The sequence below is a fragment of the Myotis brandtii genome, unplaced genomic scaffold (assembly GCF_000412655.1).
Source record: "Myotis brandtii unplaced genomic scaffold, ASM41265v1 scaffold751, whole genome shotgun sequence".
In the NCBI taxonomy this organism is placed as follows: Eukaryota; Metazoa; Chordata; class Mammalia; order Chiroptera; family Vespertilionidae; genus Myotis; species Myotis brandtii.
In genome coordinates this window covers 2,315,387-2,335,151 of record NW_005370994.1, presented here as the reverse complement: position 1 = coordinate 2,335,151, position 19,765 = coordinate 2,315,387, and the positions used below count along the sequence as shown (strand labels likewise).

At 35.2% G+C, this 19,765-nt stretch overlaps 1 protein-coding gene across 7 annotated transcripts in view; it reads right to left on the bottom strand.

Moving 5' to 3' along the window:
* Window positions 1-3,326: 3,326 nt before the first annotated feature.
* The window catches only part of TBL1XR1 (transducin (beta)-like 1 X-linked receptor 1), a 162,833-nt gene continuing 146,394 nt past the window's right edge, over window positions 3,327-19,765 (bottom strand). For all 7 annotated transcript variants that reach the window (XM_005883021.2, XM_014530627.1, XM_014530622.1 and 4 more), the window contains 6 exons: window positions 15,233-15,354; window positions 15,016-15,090; window positions 13,389-13,516; window positions 12,659-12,824; window positions 9,150-9,251; window positions 3,327-8,043 (listed from right to left, as the gene is read on the bottom strand). In XM_005883021.2, the coding sequence (XP_005883083.1) occupies window positions 8,017-8,043; window positions 9,150-9,251; window positions 12,659-12,824; window positions 13,389-13,516; window positions 15,016-15,090; window positions 15,233-15,354 (620 nt within the window). In that variant the 3' untranslated portion in view covers window positions 3,327-8,016. The remainder of the gene's footprint in view (window positions 8,044-9,149; window positions 9,252-12,658; window positions 12,825-13,388; window positions 13,517-15,015; window positions 15,091-15,232; window positions 15,355-19,765) is intronic.

The following is a 19,765-nucleotide window of genomic DNA, read 5'->3' as shown; positions in this document are numbered from 1 at the left end:
GCAAAATGTGGCCCACAGCCCAGCCCAGAGACAGTGGTTGTGGGCCCCGGGTAATGATGTCACGTAGCAACGCTCGGCTTCCTCTCCCTAGCGATTAGCCTCCTTGGAGTTTCTTCAGCCCAGGAACACGACTTGCTTTATAGCCAGGTGCAAATGTTTTACAGTTTAACCAAATGTCTGTGAAGCGTTTTCCCGTGCCTCATCTCATTTGACCCTCACAGAAGTTCTGGAGTGGGTAGAAAGGAGACTGGGCAGAATCCTATTTTCTTTTCATTAGGCAGATGTGAACAGCAATATCAAAATACTTCTTCTAATTAATTTCCTTTCAATGTGCACGAATCTGTGCACCAGGACACTAGTTGTTTATAATAGGAGACAACACAACTATTAAAAATCAAAATTATGGTAGCATATAGAGCACTTTACACAGCCAGACACTATTCCCTAAGGGCTTTAAATACAGGTATATGAACAATTTTGATCCTCCTACCTCATTCCACTAGTCTCATTCTATAGACAGGAAAGTCAGGACAGTAACTCCTTAGGTCAAATAACTAGTAAGTAGTGGAGTGGGGACCCATACTAGGCAGTCAGGCAGAATTCATGCTCTTAACCTCTTTGACAGTGATCTTCAACCTTTTGATCTCATGGCACATAAACTAGTTACTAAAATTCTGCAGCCCACACAAAAGTACATATTTTGCCAATCTAACAAGTCTCATCTTGAATCATTCACACCAGATGGCTATCATTGTGTTGGCTGTTGTCATTTTTTAAAAATAACAATCTAAGGAAAAAGAGGTCAGTGCCCCTAACTAAATAATCAGGTAGTGCATGTTTTAAAAATTCTTGCAGCACACTGGTTGAAGATCACTGCTTTGTGGTATAGGAAAGTACTTGTAACTCATAGGACAAAAGCCCCTGACAATTTCAACGAAAGTCTTTCTGAAATCAATAAATACTACAACCCCATTTTTTTTAAAAAGCATATATTAAAAATGTCTGGAAGGACACATATTGACAGTGGTTACAACTGAGAAGGAATTGGGAGCTTGGAAATGGGAATTTATCATTTCCCAATTTCTGTATATACATGCACTTCTATGGCATATAAACAAGCATTAAGAGCAGTGCACATACCTTGTAGGGCAGGAACCTTATTTTTAAAAAGGTTTCAATGAACTCTAGATTTATCGAGATTGTTAAAAAAGTAAAATTTACTTACCTCTCATTTAGTCTTGATTCATCATAAGAGATATTTCAACATCGTATTTGTCCAACTTCAAACAAATTTATTTCCATATGCTAAAATACTTCAACCACTTCACTGGAAATAAAGACATAGTACATAGCTACATTTTTTATGTCACATTAAACTCACATTATTTTAGGACTGTAGGTAGACCTTTATTATGCTATCCATGCCGAATGTGCAGTTCTCCATTTCCGTCTCCTACTTGGGGATTCTGCTCACCAAGTTGGGAAATCAGATAATTAACCTAGGGTTAAGAATTTGTTTGCTGAGTTCCTTTTACTTTTAAAAATCTTTCCATCAGTCAAAAAAAGCTTATATGGAAAAGGATCTGACAATGTGTAGATTTTTAAAACCCCCTACATTTGAACATAGGCATTTCTGGAAGCTGATGTTTTCAAATGCCTGATCTCAGACTGAGTTCAGTGTGACTGGATTTTTACTGCAAGAGTTTCACTTCCTGACATTTCTATTCAGTGCCTGAATGAAGAGAGTCCTATCCAGTAGCCCTCCAACCTCTGCTTTAGATATTTCTGGTAGAGCCCCTTCTGACACTGGATTACTTACTATTACTAAGGTGTTTTTGTTTGTGTGTTTTTAAAATACAATTGTGGTATCTTTTTCTATGTAGATTCCACCCCACTGGTTCTAGTTCTTAAAATGTGAATTGTTTGCATCATTGATCATACAAACCCAACAACCAAGAAACATTACTAATTGTCTTCTGTACTTTACTAAACACTTTGTGTTTAATATATTTTTAAATTATAAAGAAATTACAAGGAACTCCTAAAAAATTTTATACAAAAATATTACAAGTTAGGACAAAGCATTGCGATATGACATTTGAGAACATGCAGAAAAAGTAGCATAGGGTTAACATTTCATTGTTGACAGAGTGCTCTGGAAAAAGTACCACGAAACTACTATCCACAGTTGCTTTTCCTCCACTGCATCTGTGGATGAATATACTGAGGAAAGAGTGAACTTTAGCCTGACCTGCTATGTATCATCACAGGTAAGAAATCTGACCTACTGTATAAAGTATAAGAACTATGAAATAAAAAATAACCCTTTCTGTGAATACTCAAATTGATTTCAGCTTCACCTCAAGCTTCTACAGATTATAATTCTTAGTAGACCAACACTTTTTGAAAAAGTGTAAAATGCAGAATATTAACAATCTATGCCATGCAATAAAAGTTAACCCTTTGAAAATAAAAGGCTGTCGGAAAGTTCTAGCAACTGCATTAGCTTATCATTTAATAAAACATGACAAGGCTATACCTGTATTAGTGTCTCCTTAAAAAAATGGAAGGGACAGGTAAAAGACTGGGGAGAATTCAAGTTTTTACAAAACAAAACAAAAAATATGACCCATGATTCTTTTTAAGTCTCTAAAAGGAATTGGGATTAATTAAAACTGGAAGGTGCCTAGTATCTTTCCTTATAGATTATAAGTTTTGTTAGCAATATAAGCAACTAGCTAAAGAGGAAGTTACTAGATAGGTTTATATGCAGAAAAAATGTCATTAAGAAAGTTGAGCATCCTGTCCTAAAAATCAAGCAAATGAATCTGAGGTCTCTTTTAGTTTGATTATGTGAAACAATGTCCTTTAAGTACAATAATTATTTTTCAAAATAATTCAGAATTATTCCTTAGCTGATTAAATGCTCTATTTTCCTTTAATAAAAATAGTAAATAACCCTTCATTTAAAAAATCTTATCTCTGGCGAGAAGTAATAAAATAGTAAAATTTGTAATTTTATCTATGGGCTTACTGTAACTATGTATCTTAGAAAACAATATATTTATGAAAACAGTGGTTTGGGTTCTTATGGCAGTTGTTACAATTAGGAACACCAGTATGGGAGAGAACAGACATGTAATATGTTATGAAGGCTAACTCAGAGCAAAAAAATTTATTCTACAATAGAACATTGGAGGAGTAAATGCAATTAAAGTGTAAACAAGAAATTGTAAACAAGAAATAGCATCCCTCTCTTTACTTGACTAAATAGTCTATACAAACTACATAGATATCAAAGGTTTTATATATGTACACAGCCAACATAATATCAAAATATATTTTATTCTGGACCTCTTTCAGATCTGATTCAAATTACAGTTGTCAAAGCAATACAATGCAAAGGGAAACTGCAACAACAACAACAACAAAAAATGTGCCTAGAAAGGATAAAGGGTCATTGGGGACAAATCATTGTGATGTGGAACCAAAATACATCGTAAGTGTAACTAACATGGTCCAGGACAGCATAGAACATCTATAATCAGTCTTCCTTACACAATAATCATGAAAACTGAACAATAAAGTTCTTCAACATGTACAAAAAACTGTCATGGGCTGGTTTACACTTTTACAACAGTTTTAAAGTTAACTGGATAACTAAAGAAATGATGCAGACATTTTAATCCAGTGCTATAGGTAGGCTCACAGAATTAGACCCAAAGGATTTGTAAAAATCAAAATTAGAACATTACAGCTACAATGTCAAAGTCAGGAAAGAAGAAAATCATATCTGTATTTAGGGATTACAGAGCTACAAAACGCAGTCTGTGTTTTTGTTTTTAGTGAGATGGATAAGTACATCAGACTAGATACAACATGCAGAATGTTTTTTTGAACTTATCCAAAAATCCGAAGAAAACATCATGAAATAGCTTACTAGAAAAAAAAAAAAGCCTCAGTTATTCACCCTGCTTCAACACTGTTAACATAAAGGCAGAAATAAAGAATGCTATTAATACTTCAGAACTACTGATATAAGACATCAAATTTCTAAATCAGTGTATTTAAAAAAGTGAATGCTTCCTCTGTTTTCTCTCTCCTCTACATTAACTAGAATCATGTTAAAACAAACAAACTGATACTGAATGTGACACTTCAGAGCTACTACCAGGAGGAGTAATAATTCATAACTTCCCTACCCTCCTTCCATCCCTGCTGATTCAGAAGGGAAAAAAACAAATAAACCCACAAACCAACCAGGGTCTCTTGTAGATTTGCTGCTATTCCCCAAAATGTTGGCATTTGCTGCCATGCCACAATGATGGTCCACTGAGTAGGATTCTGTGGAAACTGTCAACAGTAACTCACCAAATGCAAGTACCATCCTTAGCATGTGAGAATAAATGCAGGTTCTATCCAAGTGTACAAATGCACTTACGAAAATGAACTGTTTTGAGAAGGTAAACAGCACTACATTTGAAATTTATTTTTCCTGTTCACATAAGGATTATCATTTGTGATTCCTTAAATAGCAAAAATGCATACTCCTCTTCAGGCCTCTATTCAATAGTTTACATTACTCTTAACAAAATCATTCTACATAAACAGCTCCTTAAAAATAGTACTCTCTCATTAAATCTAATTTGACAGAAAGAAGTTTAAGGAAAAAGGAGTGCTTTATAAGTGAAAATGTACAAATCTTTGGCCTTTCTCTTGACATTTTTATATGTCAAAAAGCAAACAAACAAACAAAAAAAAACACCCTTCATGTAATTCAATCTTATGATTACTTTTGCACCATATTTGTTTTTTACATCACAAAAGGAGGCACTTTCAGTTATCTATAAAAGGGGTTTAATCCTAAAACATACTTAGAGAATAATTAAAACAGAATTCAATACACTCTAAGACCTATCAGGAAATTAAAAGTTACCACTTCTAAAAGCCATTTGAACGTCAATGATGGTACCTGATCAACAACAGGAAATGGGGATTGGATAAAATATAAGAGCTTAGGGGATTTCCTACATGGAGAAGAAATAAGATCCCTTATGATGTTTAGGAGTGACAGCTGCTCTTTATTCTATTTTAATCAGTGAATATTCTAGTCATTCAAGTTTTCCTTTCTATTTTTCCTTATGATAAGCTTCTTAACAGTAGCCTAAACAACAATGATATATAATGAATACCACAGAAAATCTACTGGAGTCAGTTGAACTTCAGGAATAAGTTGTCAGGAAAAAATGAGCAAGAACCTCAAATATAAAACTTTACTTGCTGTGAAACTTGGTCTCTTACAATCATGTTACTGCTCAAATTAGAGGCAATCTGCTTTTTATCTACTGGAGCAGCATCGTGGCATATCAGCAGGCAATGATGATGTTGAGAACAGCAGCAAAAATAAACAATTGTATGCTCACGAAGAACCCAAGCCTACAGAATGGATACCTTCCAGATAGTTTACACTTAAAAGACCCAAGACATCAGGATAATAAAGCTCTGTATTTATAATCTTTCATATGTTCTATTGTGGCTATTATGCTTAAGTAAAACAGCTAAAAGTTAAAAAAAAAAGAAACAGAAAAGATGACAATACCATAAAAATGTAGCTGTCTATTTTGGCAGCTATACTGCAGAACTACTTGACCGTCTTTGAATTAGCTGGGGGGAAGTCAATAACTGTATGCAAATGAATAAACTGTCAATATCAAAATACAAAAGTACTATCAATAATCACCTCTGACTTTCAGATTTAAATTCAGTGCAATTGACAAATGCATCGCTAAAGGAAAATGCAGCTTAAACATACGTAAAACATTTGTGTCTATTCCTGGGAGCACATTTAAAAATTATTGCACAGATTTTTTTTATTTTTATTTATTTTTTTAAAACAACAACAGAGGTTAACCACAGATGTGGACCTCCAGCAATAAAAGCAGGATTTCAAGTGCCAGATACTCAGCATATTAGGTTTCCTACATAAGTCACAGGGTAATAGTTCTAAGTATGTATAATGTGATCCAAACCCTAAAAACAGCTGGCACAAAACCATCATAAATGACTGCCTCTCTGGATGTAAATTTTTAAAAATATTATTACAGTATCATAGTCCCCACTAACAACAACTGGGGTACATATAACAATGTATTATGGAATTAAGTGTATTTATTTTCTTTAACAATAGCAAATGCTATCCTACCTTAGTAAAACCAAGACTTGCTTCAATCAATGCTCTTATGTAAGTATAGCAAAACAACAAATGCTGAAAATCAAAGCTGCATTACTTGGACTAAATCACTTTGTACTTAAAACAGAGGTTAAAATTTTAGTAGTAAAGGCCTCAAAATATTTAGTAATGGAAATAGTGTTACAAATTTGCTAAGCGATTCCTTAATTAAAATCTCTGAGAGATAAATTTGACAACAGTTCTCTTCAAAACTGACAGTTCTGGCTTCTCACCTTAACCACAACAAACTTGTTAATCACACATATGAACATAGCCCCATGCTATCATTTGTCAATTCTCTAAATTTTCGCTTTTAGTTGCATGAGCACAAGAGGAGATTTGATCTGATACCTACATCCTTAAGAAAATACTTGATATTATAAACATAGTAAAAGACATGATATAGTAGTGATTACTGACAAAAAAAAAATAGCAGCTTAAATCTATCTCTATTTGAAGAAAAATGTAGTCACAAGTACCACAAATGCAGAATCAGAGCAGCAGGGAAGTTAGTGCAAGTATACATTTAAAAAAGAAAATAGGAATCACTGCTATTTAAAAACACCTTGAAGCAAGTCTTGTTTTAAAGATTGTTTTTAAACTAAGATAGCTAACATTTTGCCACGTAATGGCAGTGTTATATGCCGTTATCTTGCTTTGTATAAAGAAAAGTTACACGAGAGATTTTTAATACTGGAGTTTGGTTATATTACATATTTAAGCTTCTACACAGAATGATGGACACTTTTGAGAAGCTAATCCTTATCCAGAAACATTTTAATCTCTTAAAAAACAAAGCAAAACAAACAAATAAACAAACAACAAAAACCCCAAACCTACTTTGCTCCTTTTACAATAGTGCACATTTTAACCATAATTTAGTTATGGCTACAAAACATCAGAAGACTTTTTTTTTTTGCATCTTCTCTATGGTATTTTTCTTAAAAAAATTTGTGCCCTCCTAGTCTTTAATTGGCAGAAATATGTCCCAAAATAGAAACTACTGCATTTAAGCCACATCACAAAATAAAACAAAATGAAACAAAACAAAACAAAAAAACAGAGCATAATACCCTTTGACTGATGTGTCTTACAGATTGACATGACCAAAGTCATATATTTTTATTAATTTCCAATTTCTCCTTCCACAACATGCACCAATTGAATATATGCTCTGGGAGCCATAAAAGGTACCAAACATTTATCTTTTCAAAAGAATGCATTAAAATATTTTTTTTAATAATTTTTGTAAATGGTGAAAAAAATATAAACAAGAAACTGATTCACTCCCTTACTTCATGCAGTCATAAACTAAACCAAAAACAAAAGTTTAAAAGCAAGAACAAACTACTGCTGCAAGTTTTTGTAAGTCCATTTTCTCTGTACATACAAACTGCTCAACTACTGAAGGAAAGAAAAGAATATAATCCATGGTGTCTGCTGATTCAAAGGGGAGAAACAAGGCTGTCATTAGTATCCAAAAACTGGTACATGTATGGTCTGCTTTTATAATGCATATTTCTTTCTTCTGTTTTTCATATCCAAAACTTCTAAATGCTATTTTAGGGGCACAGCAGATTAGATTCCAGCACTTGGTGAACAGAATTCACAAGCTGTGACAAAATTCTGCCATCTTCAGGGTGCAATTTTGTGTATATACTTCTTTTAGATTTGGCTGTAGTGGACTGGCCATGGTTCAAGTGGGACGATAGCAGTACATGGGTCAGGGACAGTCATTTTGGCTATGTACACATTCATAGTCGGTCCATGGCTTCCAACTAGTAGCGCTATTTCCGAAGGTCTAATACACAAACCTGTAAGAAATTAAAATAATCAACCAGTGTGTTAAGAATTTCATTATACAATTGTAACTTAACTTTTCTATAGTACAATTTGGAATCTATTTCTTGGTTCCAAGTTCACAAAGCTGGTAAAGCAATAGTAATCATGGCAACGGGCACTTAACAGAAATCAAATACATCGTCTAATCCAGCTGGAGGAAACAACGATGGGCTAACATTACAGAGGCAGAACCATGGCTAACATTTTGAAGATTTACTCTCTGCTAACTAAGAAGTAAAAAAATGCTCAAAATAACCCTAGCCAGTTTGGCTCAGTGGATAGAGCGTCTGCCTGCCAACTGAAGGGTCCCAGGTTCGATTCCAGTCAAGGGCACAAGCCTGGGTTGCAGGCTCAATTCCCAGTAAGGGGCATGCAGGAGGCAGCCAATCAATTACTCAGGCAGCCAATCAATTATTCTCTCTCATCAATGATGTTTCTATCTCTCTATTCCTCTCCCTACCTCTCTGAAATAAATAAAAATTTAAAAAAAAAAGTTTTAAGAAAATGCTCAAAATAAGCCCTTTTCTATCTTTTGGGTCTTAGCAAAACATACTACAGATTATATTAAACTACAGCTTCAGTAAACAGCTAATGGCTGTACCCTTTCCACCTTCCCTTTGCTTTCAGAGTTTTAGAAGCCATAACTCGTATTTCTGTAAAGAGTTGACACACTTCACCCTGAAAAGTCTCTCAGCATCACATATTCCTCAAATGCAGGACTCAACTGCCTCTATTACCCCTTCCCTGGCCACCAACACTCTTCTGCAGGGAAGAGAAAGTAGAAATAGGCAATGAAAATTCAAATCTCTCATAGTGGTATCCTGCTCTTCCTAATGTCACTAAGGAAGCTTGATTTTAAAAATAACTGTCAATTTCTTGATTATGAACACACTCTTTAGCAAAGGTAGCACAAATTTTGTTTACATTTTTTTGAATGAAATGAACATAAAAAGTATACAGTTTTCAGTAAAAAGACCAATACCATTATCATAAAATTTATTTTGAAGAGAACATTAAGCCACATGTATTCTCTATGTTTACGCACACATACCCTCTGGAAACACTGTATTATACTTACTGAACCATCTGATGCACTGGCTCCAACCTTGTCTCCTGCTGCATTCCAGCAAACTTCAAAAATTCCACCTGTTCCCCTGTAGCTATGAACTAGAGCACCTGTCTAAAAATATGAAAAACAAAATTTTATAAATACTAACATCCTCAGGTAAAATATTATAAGGTTTATTTCTAGCAATCAAAGGTAGGATTTACATTTAACTCCAAAACAAATACAAGCTCTAAAATACTAGAAGTGTGATTTGAGGATCCTTTCATAAAAAGAGAACACTAATCTGCTCTCCACAGATTATCCACACAGTTAGTTTCTCCAGGACTGATAACCATTCTCAGCTAAGGCACCTTTGGCCTCTCTGACACAATTAACAATGGTTAGAAGTGAACATTCAATCTATGACTTAAACTTTTGATGATGTTACTAAAAACTGCACGAGTTTGGCCAACTTGTAAAGACAATTGTAGTGTGAGTCTGTTAGGTATTCCATATTAAGTAAAATTAGAATAGACCCCTAAGCTATAGGAGTTATGAAAGAAGCTAAAAAATATACATACATAATTCTTGAATTCTTAAAAAAGTGTAAGTAGGATCACTAATAATTTCATTATCAATTTAGCTGAATCATAAGTATAATTAAATTATTTTATTCCTTCAGCAAGAGGAACAATAATCATTCAGCTGCCACTGAGTAATTAAAACTCAGCACAAAAAATGTACTGTCTTAAGAAACCAGTCATTAAATAGGGCAAAGGTCAGAGGTTCTGCTGGGAGGAAATGGACAATGAAAAATATGCTTCTGGTGTTCTGCCCTGACAAACAGGATGGTATCTCTCAGCTTTGTTGCAGCCTAACAGGCCTTCCTAAACAGAACATGTCAGTAGACATGTACCTGGTGAATACCTCCCAGACCGCTAACCCGAGTATATCACTACAAAGTCTGTTTTTCCTTGCTTTCCTCTTCACAGTGTGTCTGAAAATACTTCAGAAACCACAAATGCACTGCCACAGCTGATCACACTGGGAAGGCTCTACTGCTTCCTAATTTTTCTTTTCCTACCTAAAATGTCTAACAATTTAAGAGATTAATCAACAAGTATGAATACAGGTCTTGAATATCTACAAGTAATTAGAAGAGAAAGAAGTGGCACCAATAAAATCTAAAATCTACTGATACATGAAAAGTAAAATCTATAGGACAGTCAACTTTGGGGTTTAAGAAAACAAAAACTTTCTTTTAAAAGTACTGACCAATTTCTAAGCTTGAATTAAGCTATAATTGAACAAAAATAGCATGGTCAAAAGCCAGAGTCAATGGATCATCAGCATCTACTCAAATCTATATGTATATTCAGACCAGATTTCAACAATTTACCTGTCACATGCTTAGGTAACATATCACCCAAATAACGAAAGAAAAGAACTACATGCATATATGATAAAAGGATAATGACTGTCTCCTACACTAAAAACTCAGTAGATGCATTTTGCTATTTTCAAACTTAAAAAAAAAGTAAAATGTAATTTTTGGTACATAATAGTGATACAACAAAACAGCATGGATAGCTGCTCAAATGCCCTTAAAAACCAATCAGTATCTGCCATTAGAACTCTCAAGTCCTATACCCAAATTTCACTGAAATTGATTTTCTCACAATGGAGTAAATGAGTGATTGAAAAGGTATACAACAGACAAATTATCCATAGATTGTATCTAAAAAGCCTTTGCTATTCAGTCACAACAGAAAGAGTAATGTGAAAGGAAAGCCAAGGGGAAATGTAACTAGTAGACTGAAAGAGCACAGCAATGTGCCAAAATTCATAATGTTCCAAACACGAGCAACAACCAGTAAATAAAAGGAATATATTTTTAAAAGATATTTGTGGTTAACAATAAAATCCATAAAACACCTCAGAATAAATTTAGAAAAAGGAGTCTTTATAAAGAAATTATAAAATCTTACTGAAGGGGAAAAAATACTTAATTAGAGGGACTTACAAAGTTATAGTTATTAAAGCTATGCTAGTGATACAGGTATATACAAGAGCACCTATGAATAAATCACATAAGAACTTAGTATATGAAAGAAGTGGTATTATGAAACATTAAAGGGACAATAAATTGTACTGACATAACTGATTATCCATCTTCTAAGATAAAATTAGAACTCTAGCTCACACCATATATAAAAAACCAATCCCAAAGGAGTTAACAATATAAATGTAACAACAAAATAGTAAAAGTATAAAATGAAAGAATCATATTGCTTTTAGACACACCCACACACACACACACACACACACACACAACCTCAAGACGACAACTAAAACTAATAAAAACAGTTGCCTGTAGGGGATCAAGACAGAAATGGGAGCAAAAGTTCTCAGTGTATACCTTTTACAATGTTTTGTTTTTTGGGGGGAAGACCACCTGAATGAATAACTTCATCAAAAATAATACTTGAGCCCTGGCTGGGTGGTTGTTAGTTGGAGCATCGTCCAATACACCAAAAGACTGCAGTTTGATTCCCTGTCGGGGCATGTATGGGAAACAACCAATCAATGTTTCTCTCTCGCTCTCTTCTAAAAATCAATAAAAAGCATATCCTTGGATAAGGAAAAACAAAAACAGAACACTTGAAAATGATGATTTAAGCAAAACAGTCTGACCAGAAGCAATGGAGAGTAATACAAAGAGAAATAGACCATAATAACTTACTGTGGCTATACAATAACCAGTGAAGAGCTGGATCATGGGAGTCAAGTGACTGCTATTAAAGAAACTGTATGGCCCTGGCTAGGTAGCTCAGTTGGTTAGTGGTCACTCCAATAGGCTAAGGTTGAGGGTTTGATCCCCCGTCAGGGCACATACAAGCAGCAATCAATAAATGCATAAATAAGTGGAATAACAAATGGATGATTCTCTCTCTCTCTCTCTCAAATCAATTTTAAAAAAAGTAACAGAAAAAAACCAGTATATGTAGAATAAAAACTAAAATACTGAAAAGATTTAAAAAAAAAGAAAAAAGGAAAGGAAAGCAACAAACAGGCTATTTTCTCCACGTTTAGGAAAGACTCTCTATAGCACTGTCCCTAAAATGGTAGTAGAGGTTTAAAGTTGTTACATTGTGTTCAGTCATAAAATCGTATCCTTTAGTACATTTTCACTGCTCATATAGGTTATTCAAAGACAATCTTTTTAGAAAACAAAAAAATTGTATTATTTAATAAATGCACCTTAAACTCTCACATTTTAGGTCTGCAAAAGTACTGGAAAAAATAAAATGAAGAATCTAGAGTTGTTTCTAAAATCTGGTCCATATCATGAAAATATAACTTCAGTTGGTTTCCATCTTTAATTAGCTGTAATTTTTTTTAAGTATTCATTTAAAAACAAGAACTGAATTCAGGGCACAAAAGGAATGACAACCAAAAAGGAAATTATTTGTACAGGCTAATGCTTCCTATTGAATATGAGAATACTTGACTATTCTTATACAGACATATAGACATACCTGTGTGTTCCAGATGTGCACACATTTGTCAAAAGACCCACTTGCCAGATACCTGCCATCAGGACTGAAAGCTACACTGTACACAGGCTCTTGGTGTTTTGTCAAGGTATGGATGCAAATTCCTCGGTCTACATCCCATAATCTAACAGTAGAGTCAAAGGATGCACTGACAGGGAGGAAAAAATGTGATTTTATAAGTAATGAAATACTCTCAGCCCACCCCCAATGTACAATATTCATCCATTCCTAACAGCCAGCACAAATTCCTCATGAGAAGTAGGCTGGGCTGTTAAAAGAAAGTGTTCACAAAACCCATCTATAATGAGAAAAGGCAGCTTCAGGGCATCCCCAGGTCCCTGAATTGAAGCACATAAATGAACTAATTCACTCTATTCCTTTGCTCTTTAAATAATTCCTTTATATTAATCCAGGGTTTTGACTGTATTGACTATATTTTTAACTTTATAGTTTTTTTAAATGCTGAAGAAATTTTATTGCACTGTGCCTCAATTACTTGGGTAACAATCACCAGCAAATATCTGATATCTCCAGACAAAAAAATCCATTATGACTTGAAATAATAAAACTCTGTTTAAAAGTTCCCATTTAAATATATATATATTTCTTTGCAGGATATATATATATATATCTCCCCTAATTTTCTGTCATATTTATTAGAAGTTGCATTTGTAGAAGACTCATAAAAGGAAGAGTAAGACATAAATATTACCTTGCTAACATAAGGTTGGCATTTGGATTATTTGTCCCTGGTCCTGTTGGACTCCACTTGATAGTATAAATTTCTTTATTATGTGCTTGCAAATCATGGACACAATTGTCTTGTTTCATACTCCATATCTAAGTAAAAAAGAAATATGTATGAAATTACTTTTCCATACAAAAGGTACATTTAAAACACTCTCTTGACAATTCAAAATATAAGTGCTATAACCAAAACAATGTTTATAGAAATCAAGGGACTATTTGAAAATAAACTAAAATGTAGAATACACTTAACATTTATATCTTTTAAAAATGACAATTCTTTCTAAATATTCTCTATTGTGATGCTTCAGGACTGAATTAACTGTAGTTCTAAGATTACTTTTGATAGCTGCAGATGGTATAACTCAATAAACTCCTTAGGTGATGTTTCTAAAATGTTTATGTATTAGTTTTATGCTGTCCATTAAATAAAAGATTAACATTTTAAATTGCTCTTAGAATTTAAAATAAGAAAACATTTTGCACAGAGAAAATAGATAAGCAACTTACAAATAAAATATGATTCATGTATGACACCAGAGCATAGGCAACAAAAGCAAAAAGAGACCGAGACTAACAAAATTAAAAAGCTTCCACACAGCAAAGGAAACAATCAGTAAAGTAAAATAAAAAAGCAACATACAAAATGGAGAAAAAACTTATCCAATATAGGGCTAATTTCCACAAACATATACGGAACTCCTCCAACTCAACAGCAAAAAAAATTATACTGATAGAAAAGCATTTTTATTAGCAATGTTTGCAAGGAAGCCCAGGCTTGAGAAAAACAAAACAAAACAAAACCCATCAAACTAAAAACAGCAGGTACTTAAGGAAATAAAACTCCCAGGTTACCAAGGTTACATTTAGTCTGTTTCTGGGAGAAGGAGGAGTTTTCCCTAATGAGCATGATAGCTATAAAGGTCACCATGTCTGCAGGCGCTGGCATTGCAGAGTCAAGAACAACATTCTTTTCAGTAGTTAGTATATTGCAGAAAAGGCTTCATTAATTTGAAGATTAATAGTAGTTTGTTCTTTATATCAAAATGTTTTTTCCTCTTACTGTGGTATGTGATATACATAGGTGTTAGTTCTGCTTTTAGTTACACAACAAGAAAAAAGTAAATTCATATTGAGATGTGAATACGGCATGTCAACTAGGCTCACTCACCGATTAAGTGATTCTCCGCAATCTACCAGTTTCCAGGCAAGGGTGACACACATTACCACCATAGCAAAATTAATAGTTTGCAGATCTCAGTCAAATTCATGAATTCTACAGAGATCTTCGTTTCTTAGTAGTCAAATCTTTACATGTGCAAATACATTTATTGCACCAATATAAGACTTTCTAATAGTGAAGACAATTTATAACAGCACATTTCTACGTACCATAATTCCCATCATGCAGCCATCCTTTTAAATGAAATTTATTTGCTCTATTCAAACATTTGAAATACTTCATAAAAGAAAATATAAAGAACAAGGATTAAGCACTCAATGAACTATGAGACATTCTACAGTGTTCATATGGCCTGCACAGTGACACTGTATGACATCTCCACCCCATTTCTACCCGCTATCCAAATTACCTTCAAAGTCATGTCATCAGAACAAGAGGCCAGGAGATTGCCAGTTGGGTCCCATTTGATAGCATTTACTTCATTCTAAAAATAACAGTAAATATTTATATTTTCATTTTATAGACCAGGTTGCTCTTTGGTCATTAAACATACATACTTCAAACCCACTCTGAAACATTACTTATTCATCATAATCGCTTCAAAGAGGGGAAAACCCGTTTCTCACCGTATGTCCCTGGAATGTTTTAATAGGTCTGTCTTGTCCTAATTTGCAGACATGAATGCACATATCTGTACTACAAGAGGCAAAGGTGTTGTTGCTCTGCCAGTCAACATCCAATGCTGGTGCTGAAAAGAAAAAGGCCAGGTTAGCAGCATTCGTTCCACACGTACTGCTACCTAAGAGCCTTCACTTTAAACCATGGTTGGGCATTAAGCATGCTAATGGAAATGTAAAATTCTACTTTATACTTTTAAAAGTGGAATTTTTAAAAATTATATCTAAATATAAAAAATATTAACAAATATCAGGTTAGTTGCCTCCATGTCAGACACAGGCTAATAAGGAAGTATACTGGCCTGGTGATCAGGAGGTCAGTGTTCCTGAGGGCATACTCTGAATTACTAGCACTGGGTTTTAGTTTCTCATTTGTAAATGATGCTACACTTCTTATTTCTAAACTTCTGTGAGTGTTCAAGAACAAGAATCCTTGGTTCTGCCACTCTAAAAATTATATCTAAATATAAAAAATATTAACAAGTATCAGGTTAGTTGCCTCCATGTCAGACACAGGCTAATAAGGAAGTATACTGGCCTGGTGATCAGGAGGTCAGTGTTCCTGAGGGCATACTCTGAATTACTAGCACTGGGTTTTAGTTTCTCATTTGTAAATGATGCTACACTTCTTATTTCTAAACTTCTGTGAGTGTTCAATGAACAAGAATCCTTGGTTCTGCCACTCCCTAACTAGTAGTGGGCTCTCGCAAGCCACTTAACGTGTCATGGTATTTTCTTCATCTAAACAAATGGGAATAAAACCTTTAAGCTTAGTACACAAGGATAATGTGAAAATCAAGTGAGAGGTATTTATGGAAAGTACTTGGTAAGTTACAAGCTAGACAAATGTTACACTGAATAAGTAGCATTCCCAGCATCCTCTCAACTGATAAGTGTAATATTGCATATGATTCACAAATAAATTTTCTTCTAAGAGATTCCCATCAATTACTTCTTAAAATCATCTCTTAAAATCTATGTCACTGAATTTCAAACCTCAGAAGCCCAGAAGCTGGCTACATTTATTACTTATTTTAGCTCTACTATGATTAAAGATTCTTCCCTTTCATTGTCCCCTGCTGAAAGTTGCAAAGATTCTATAATTAGCAATGCAGATTAAGGTAATGATAACAAGTAACCAGGTTAAGCAATAGGAGCATACCAAAAACAATGGATTTAGAGCAGGGATAGACATACTATGGCCCATTAGCCAATAACAGTTTCCATATTTCAATTGGCTGGGGAGAGAAAAAAAAAATCAAAAGACTATACCTGATCAAAAGAAGACCTAGGAATGTGAAAATTATGTGCAATTCAAATTCACATATAAAGCTTTATGAAAATCCAGCCACACTCATTTGGTTACAAATGGCTGCTTTTACCTGCAGCTTACCAAACCTAAAAGTGATTTTCTGAGCCTTTACAGAACAAGTTTACCAGTTAGGAAACAGAAAAGGTCAAGTTTAAGCTGTGTATCCTCATTATTAGAGATATAAAAGATCTAATAAAGGAGGCTGGAACTGGTATCTATGGGAAGGGAAAAACAAAGCCACTCTGTATATATCTTAATTGGCAATATTGAGACTAGATATATTATAAATGGGTGTTTTGAGCACTTAGATTAATAATCCAAAAAGTACGTCATGTGTGCGGGCTTACAACTATGGAAAGGAGAAGAACAAGAAGAATCACAAGAAGAAATGAAAGCACTTATGACTCAAAGAAATATTTACTCAGGATTTTGAGAACTATATATAGCAATACATTTTAAAAAGACAAAGGACAACAGTGAAACCTCATTTCACTGGCTAGAGACTAATCAGGTAAAACACTAAAATCTAGAGTGCAGCTCAGGGAAGCTAATGGTAGTAACATGGCCACACACTCCTGAAGAACTAGCTTCGGGTATATTTCCACAATAAAAAAACAGGGATCAGGAACCTACCTGGACTGAGTCAGTAAAGGAAAGTAATACTTACAAGATGGAAAAATAACTTACTATGAAACTTACTATGCAGGAGGCATTAAATCCTCTCCCCAAGCAACCTTATGAAAACTACAGTGGTATATAAAAAATATTAACATAAATTCACCTACAAAAATTTCAAATTACAAGAATTCCCACCAGATTAAAAAAAAAAAAAAAAAGAACAAGACACAATTTTAGAGTGGGCAAGTGGTGTGAATGGCAGTATGGCAGTGACTGCTACTGCCATAAGACAACTGCTCAGGATGGCCTAGCCTCCTCCCTCCCTAGTATAACCTTTTCACCAGTCCCCAGCTTCTGAATGCCTGGGTGCTAAGGGCTCCTCCCAGGGGCAAACTTCTTCAGAGAACCACACTGCTCTCGAGAACCACACTGCTCTGTTGCTTCTACTTACCCCAAATGTGGCTAGTACCCAATAGCTGGTGGAAAGGGTAGGTTAAAAAAAAACCCCTAGCACCCTTGGCTCAAATGAGAGAAATTCTGAGGTGTAAGCACACCTGCCAGAGCCATGTCTGATGAGGCTGAACACGGGCTGTTTCACCAGAAACCTTCCCTCCCTGGGCCCTTCCTCTTTCCCATCCTGCATCCCACACTCCTCACTTGTCTCTCCTGGGAAGGTTTCCTTAATAAATCACTTCACTCAAATGCTTGGCTCCAGGTCTGCTTCTGAGAGAATCCAACTTAAATCAGCCAGGAAATAAAACTACAGGCCAACTTTGATTGGCACCGTGTGTGAACTCTGCTGCCATCTGTGTGCATCACGATTCTCAGAGTAATACAGATGACTGCTGGCGTGTCACCCACTCTCAGGCCACTCCTTTCCACTCTGCCCTCCTGTGCTCCGCACCTTGGGGTTGACTTCTCCAATCACATAGTACAGCATCCTGTGCCTACAGAGTTCCCACAGTGGAAGACACCGTCATGAGCCCCAAGGTCAGCAGAAACAAAGAAGACAGCAATTTTGTTCCCATTTCTTTCAGGCTGGGACTCTGGCAGCTGCTGGGATTACTCCATGTTGCCTGTGTTTGCCAGGCAGCTTCTCCTCTAAGGCCAGAGCATTTGGCTCCTGCTGCCTTCTCTAAGTCTTAGGTTTCTGGCAGTTGTTAAACTCCGAGTTACCTCATATTCCTCTGTTTTTCACTCTTCCAACACCTCTGCAACTATTTCCTTGTATTAAATTCCCTTTCTTGGGATACCTGGTTTAGAGTCTGCTCTCATGCCTGGAATCTGAGTAACTACTTACACTACACTTTCATTTTTGCCATTAAATATATGACTTAAGTTATTTCAAAAACCATTTTAACAAAATGATACTTAGGTAAATAATTTGTTCAAGAAAGAAAGAAAAAAAGTGAAAAATAAAATTAATTCTAATAAATTGCTATGAAGAAGGCCAAGTATCTGTTCTGATGCACAAGAGTATTAACTTGGCACAGAGCCGTCTACAAAATCTTAGCAGATGAAAATAAGAAGTAGTATTCAAACAGAATACTGTTAGGTTCAAAACAAAAACAAAGTGTATGAGCAGGTACAGGTAACTGAAGGAGGCTGGGGAATGCTGCAACATGAGCTGGGTGATTAATGCGTCTGCGATACGACTGGCTCGTAAGGTGCAAAGGTTATGGATTGGTGCAATCTAAGAACACATACCTCCTTACTTCATATTTATTCCTAAAATAAAATGAGTCCAGGTAACGCAAGTTCTTTAGGATAGAAATAGACCTCTAACATAAAACGTACTTTTATGTAAGTGAGAGATGAGAGGTGTGTTCACTATTACTGGCCTCATTTTACGCATAATGATAGTCTAAGAAAAGTTAATTTGCCCAGGGTAACACACTTTTAAAATCTTGAAGCTGAGATTCAAATTTCTGTGTCCTCCAATTCTGATTTTTTTTTTGTTAAACTATGCATCCTTTGTAAGTTAAAAAGGTAATGAACAAACCTATGAGGGTAGGGAAGAAAGGCATTCATTACTCATTTGCTTTTTTTTTAAACAGCTTTATTCATATATAATTCACATACCATAAAATTTACCCATTTAAAGTATATAATTCAATGATTTTTGATATATTACATTAATTTTTAAATATTGTGGTCATATGTAACATAAAATGTCATTTTATTAAGTGTAAAATTCAGTGGTGTTAATTACATTCATACTGTTGTGCAACTAACCATTAAGCAACACCTCCCCATTTCCCCCCCCTCCACCCCCCCTTCCCTGCTAACCTTTAATCTTTACTTCTTATCTATATACTAGAGGCCCGGTGCATGAAATTCGTGCACTGGGTGGGTGTCCCTCAGCCCAGCCTGCCCGCCCTCTCACAGTCTGGGAGTCCTCAGGGGATATCCTACTGATGGCTTAGGCCTGCTCCCCACAGGGAGCGGGGCTAAACCACAGTCTGGCTGCGGTGGCTCGGAGCACGCCCCCCTGGGCAGGTCCATGGGTCCACTGGGGGCCTTGCTCCCAGGGCAGACAGCCCTGTGTGCCT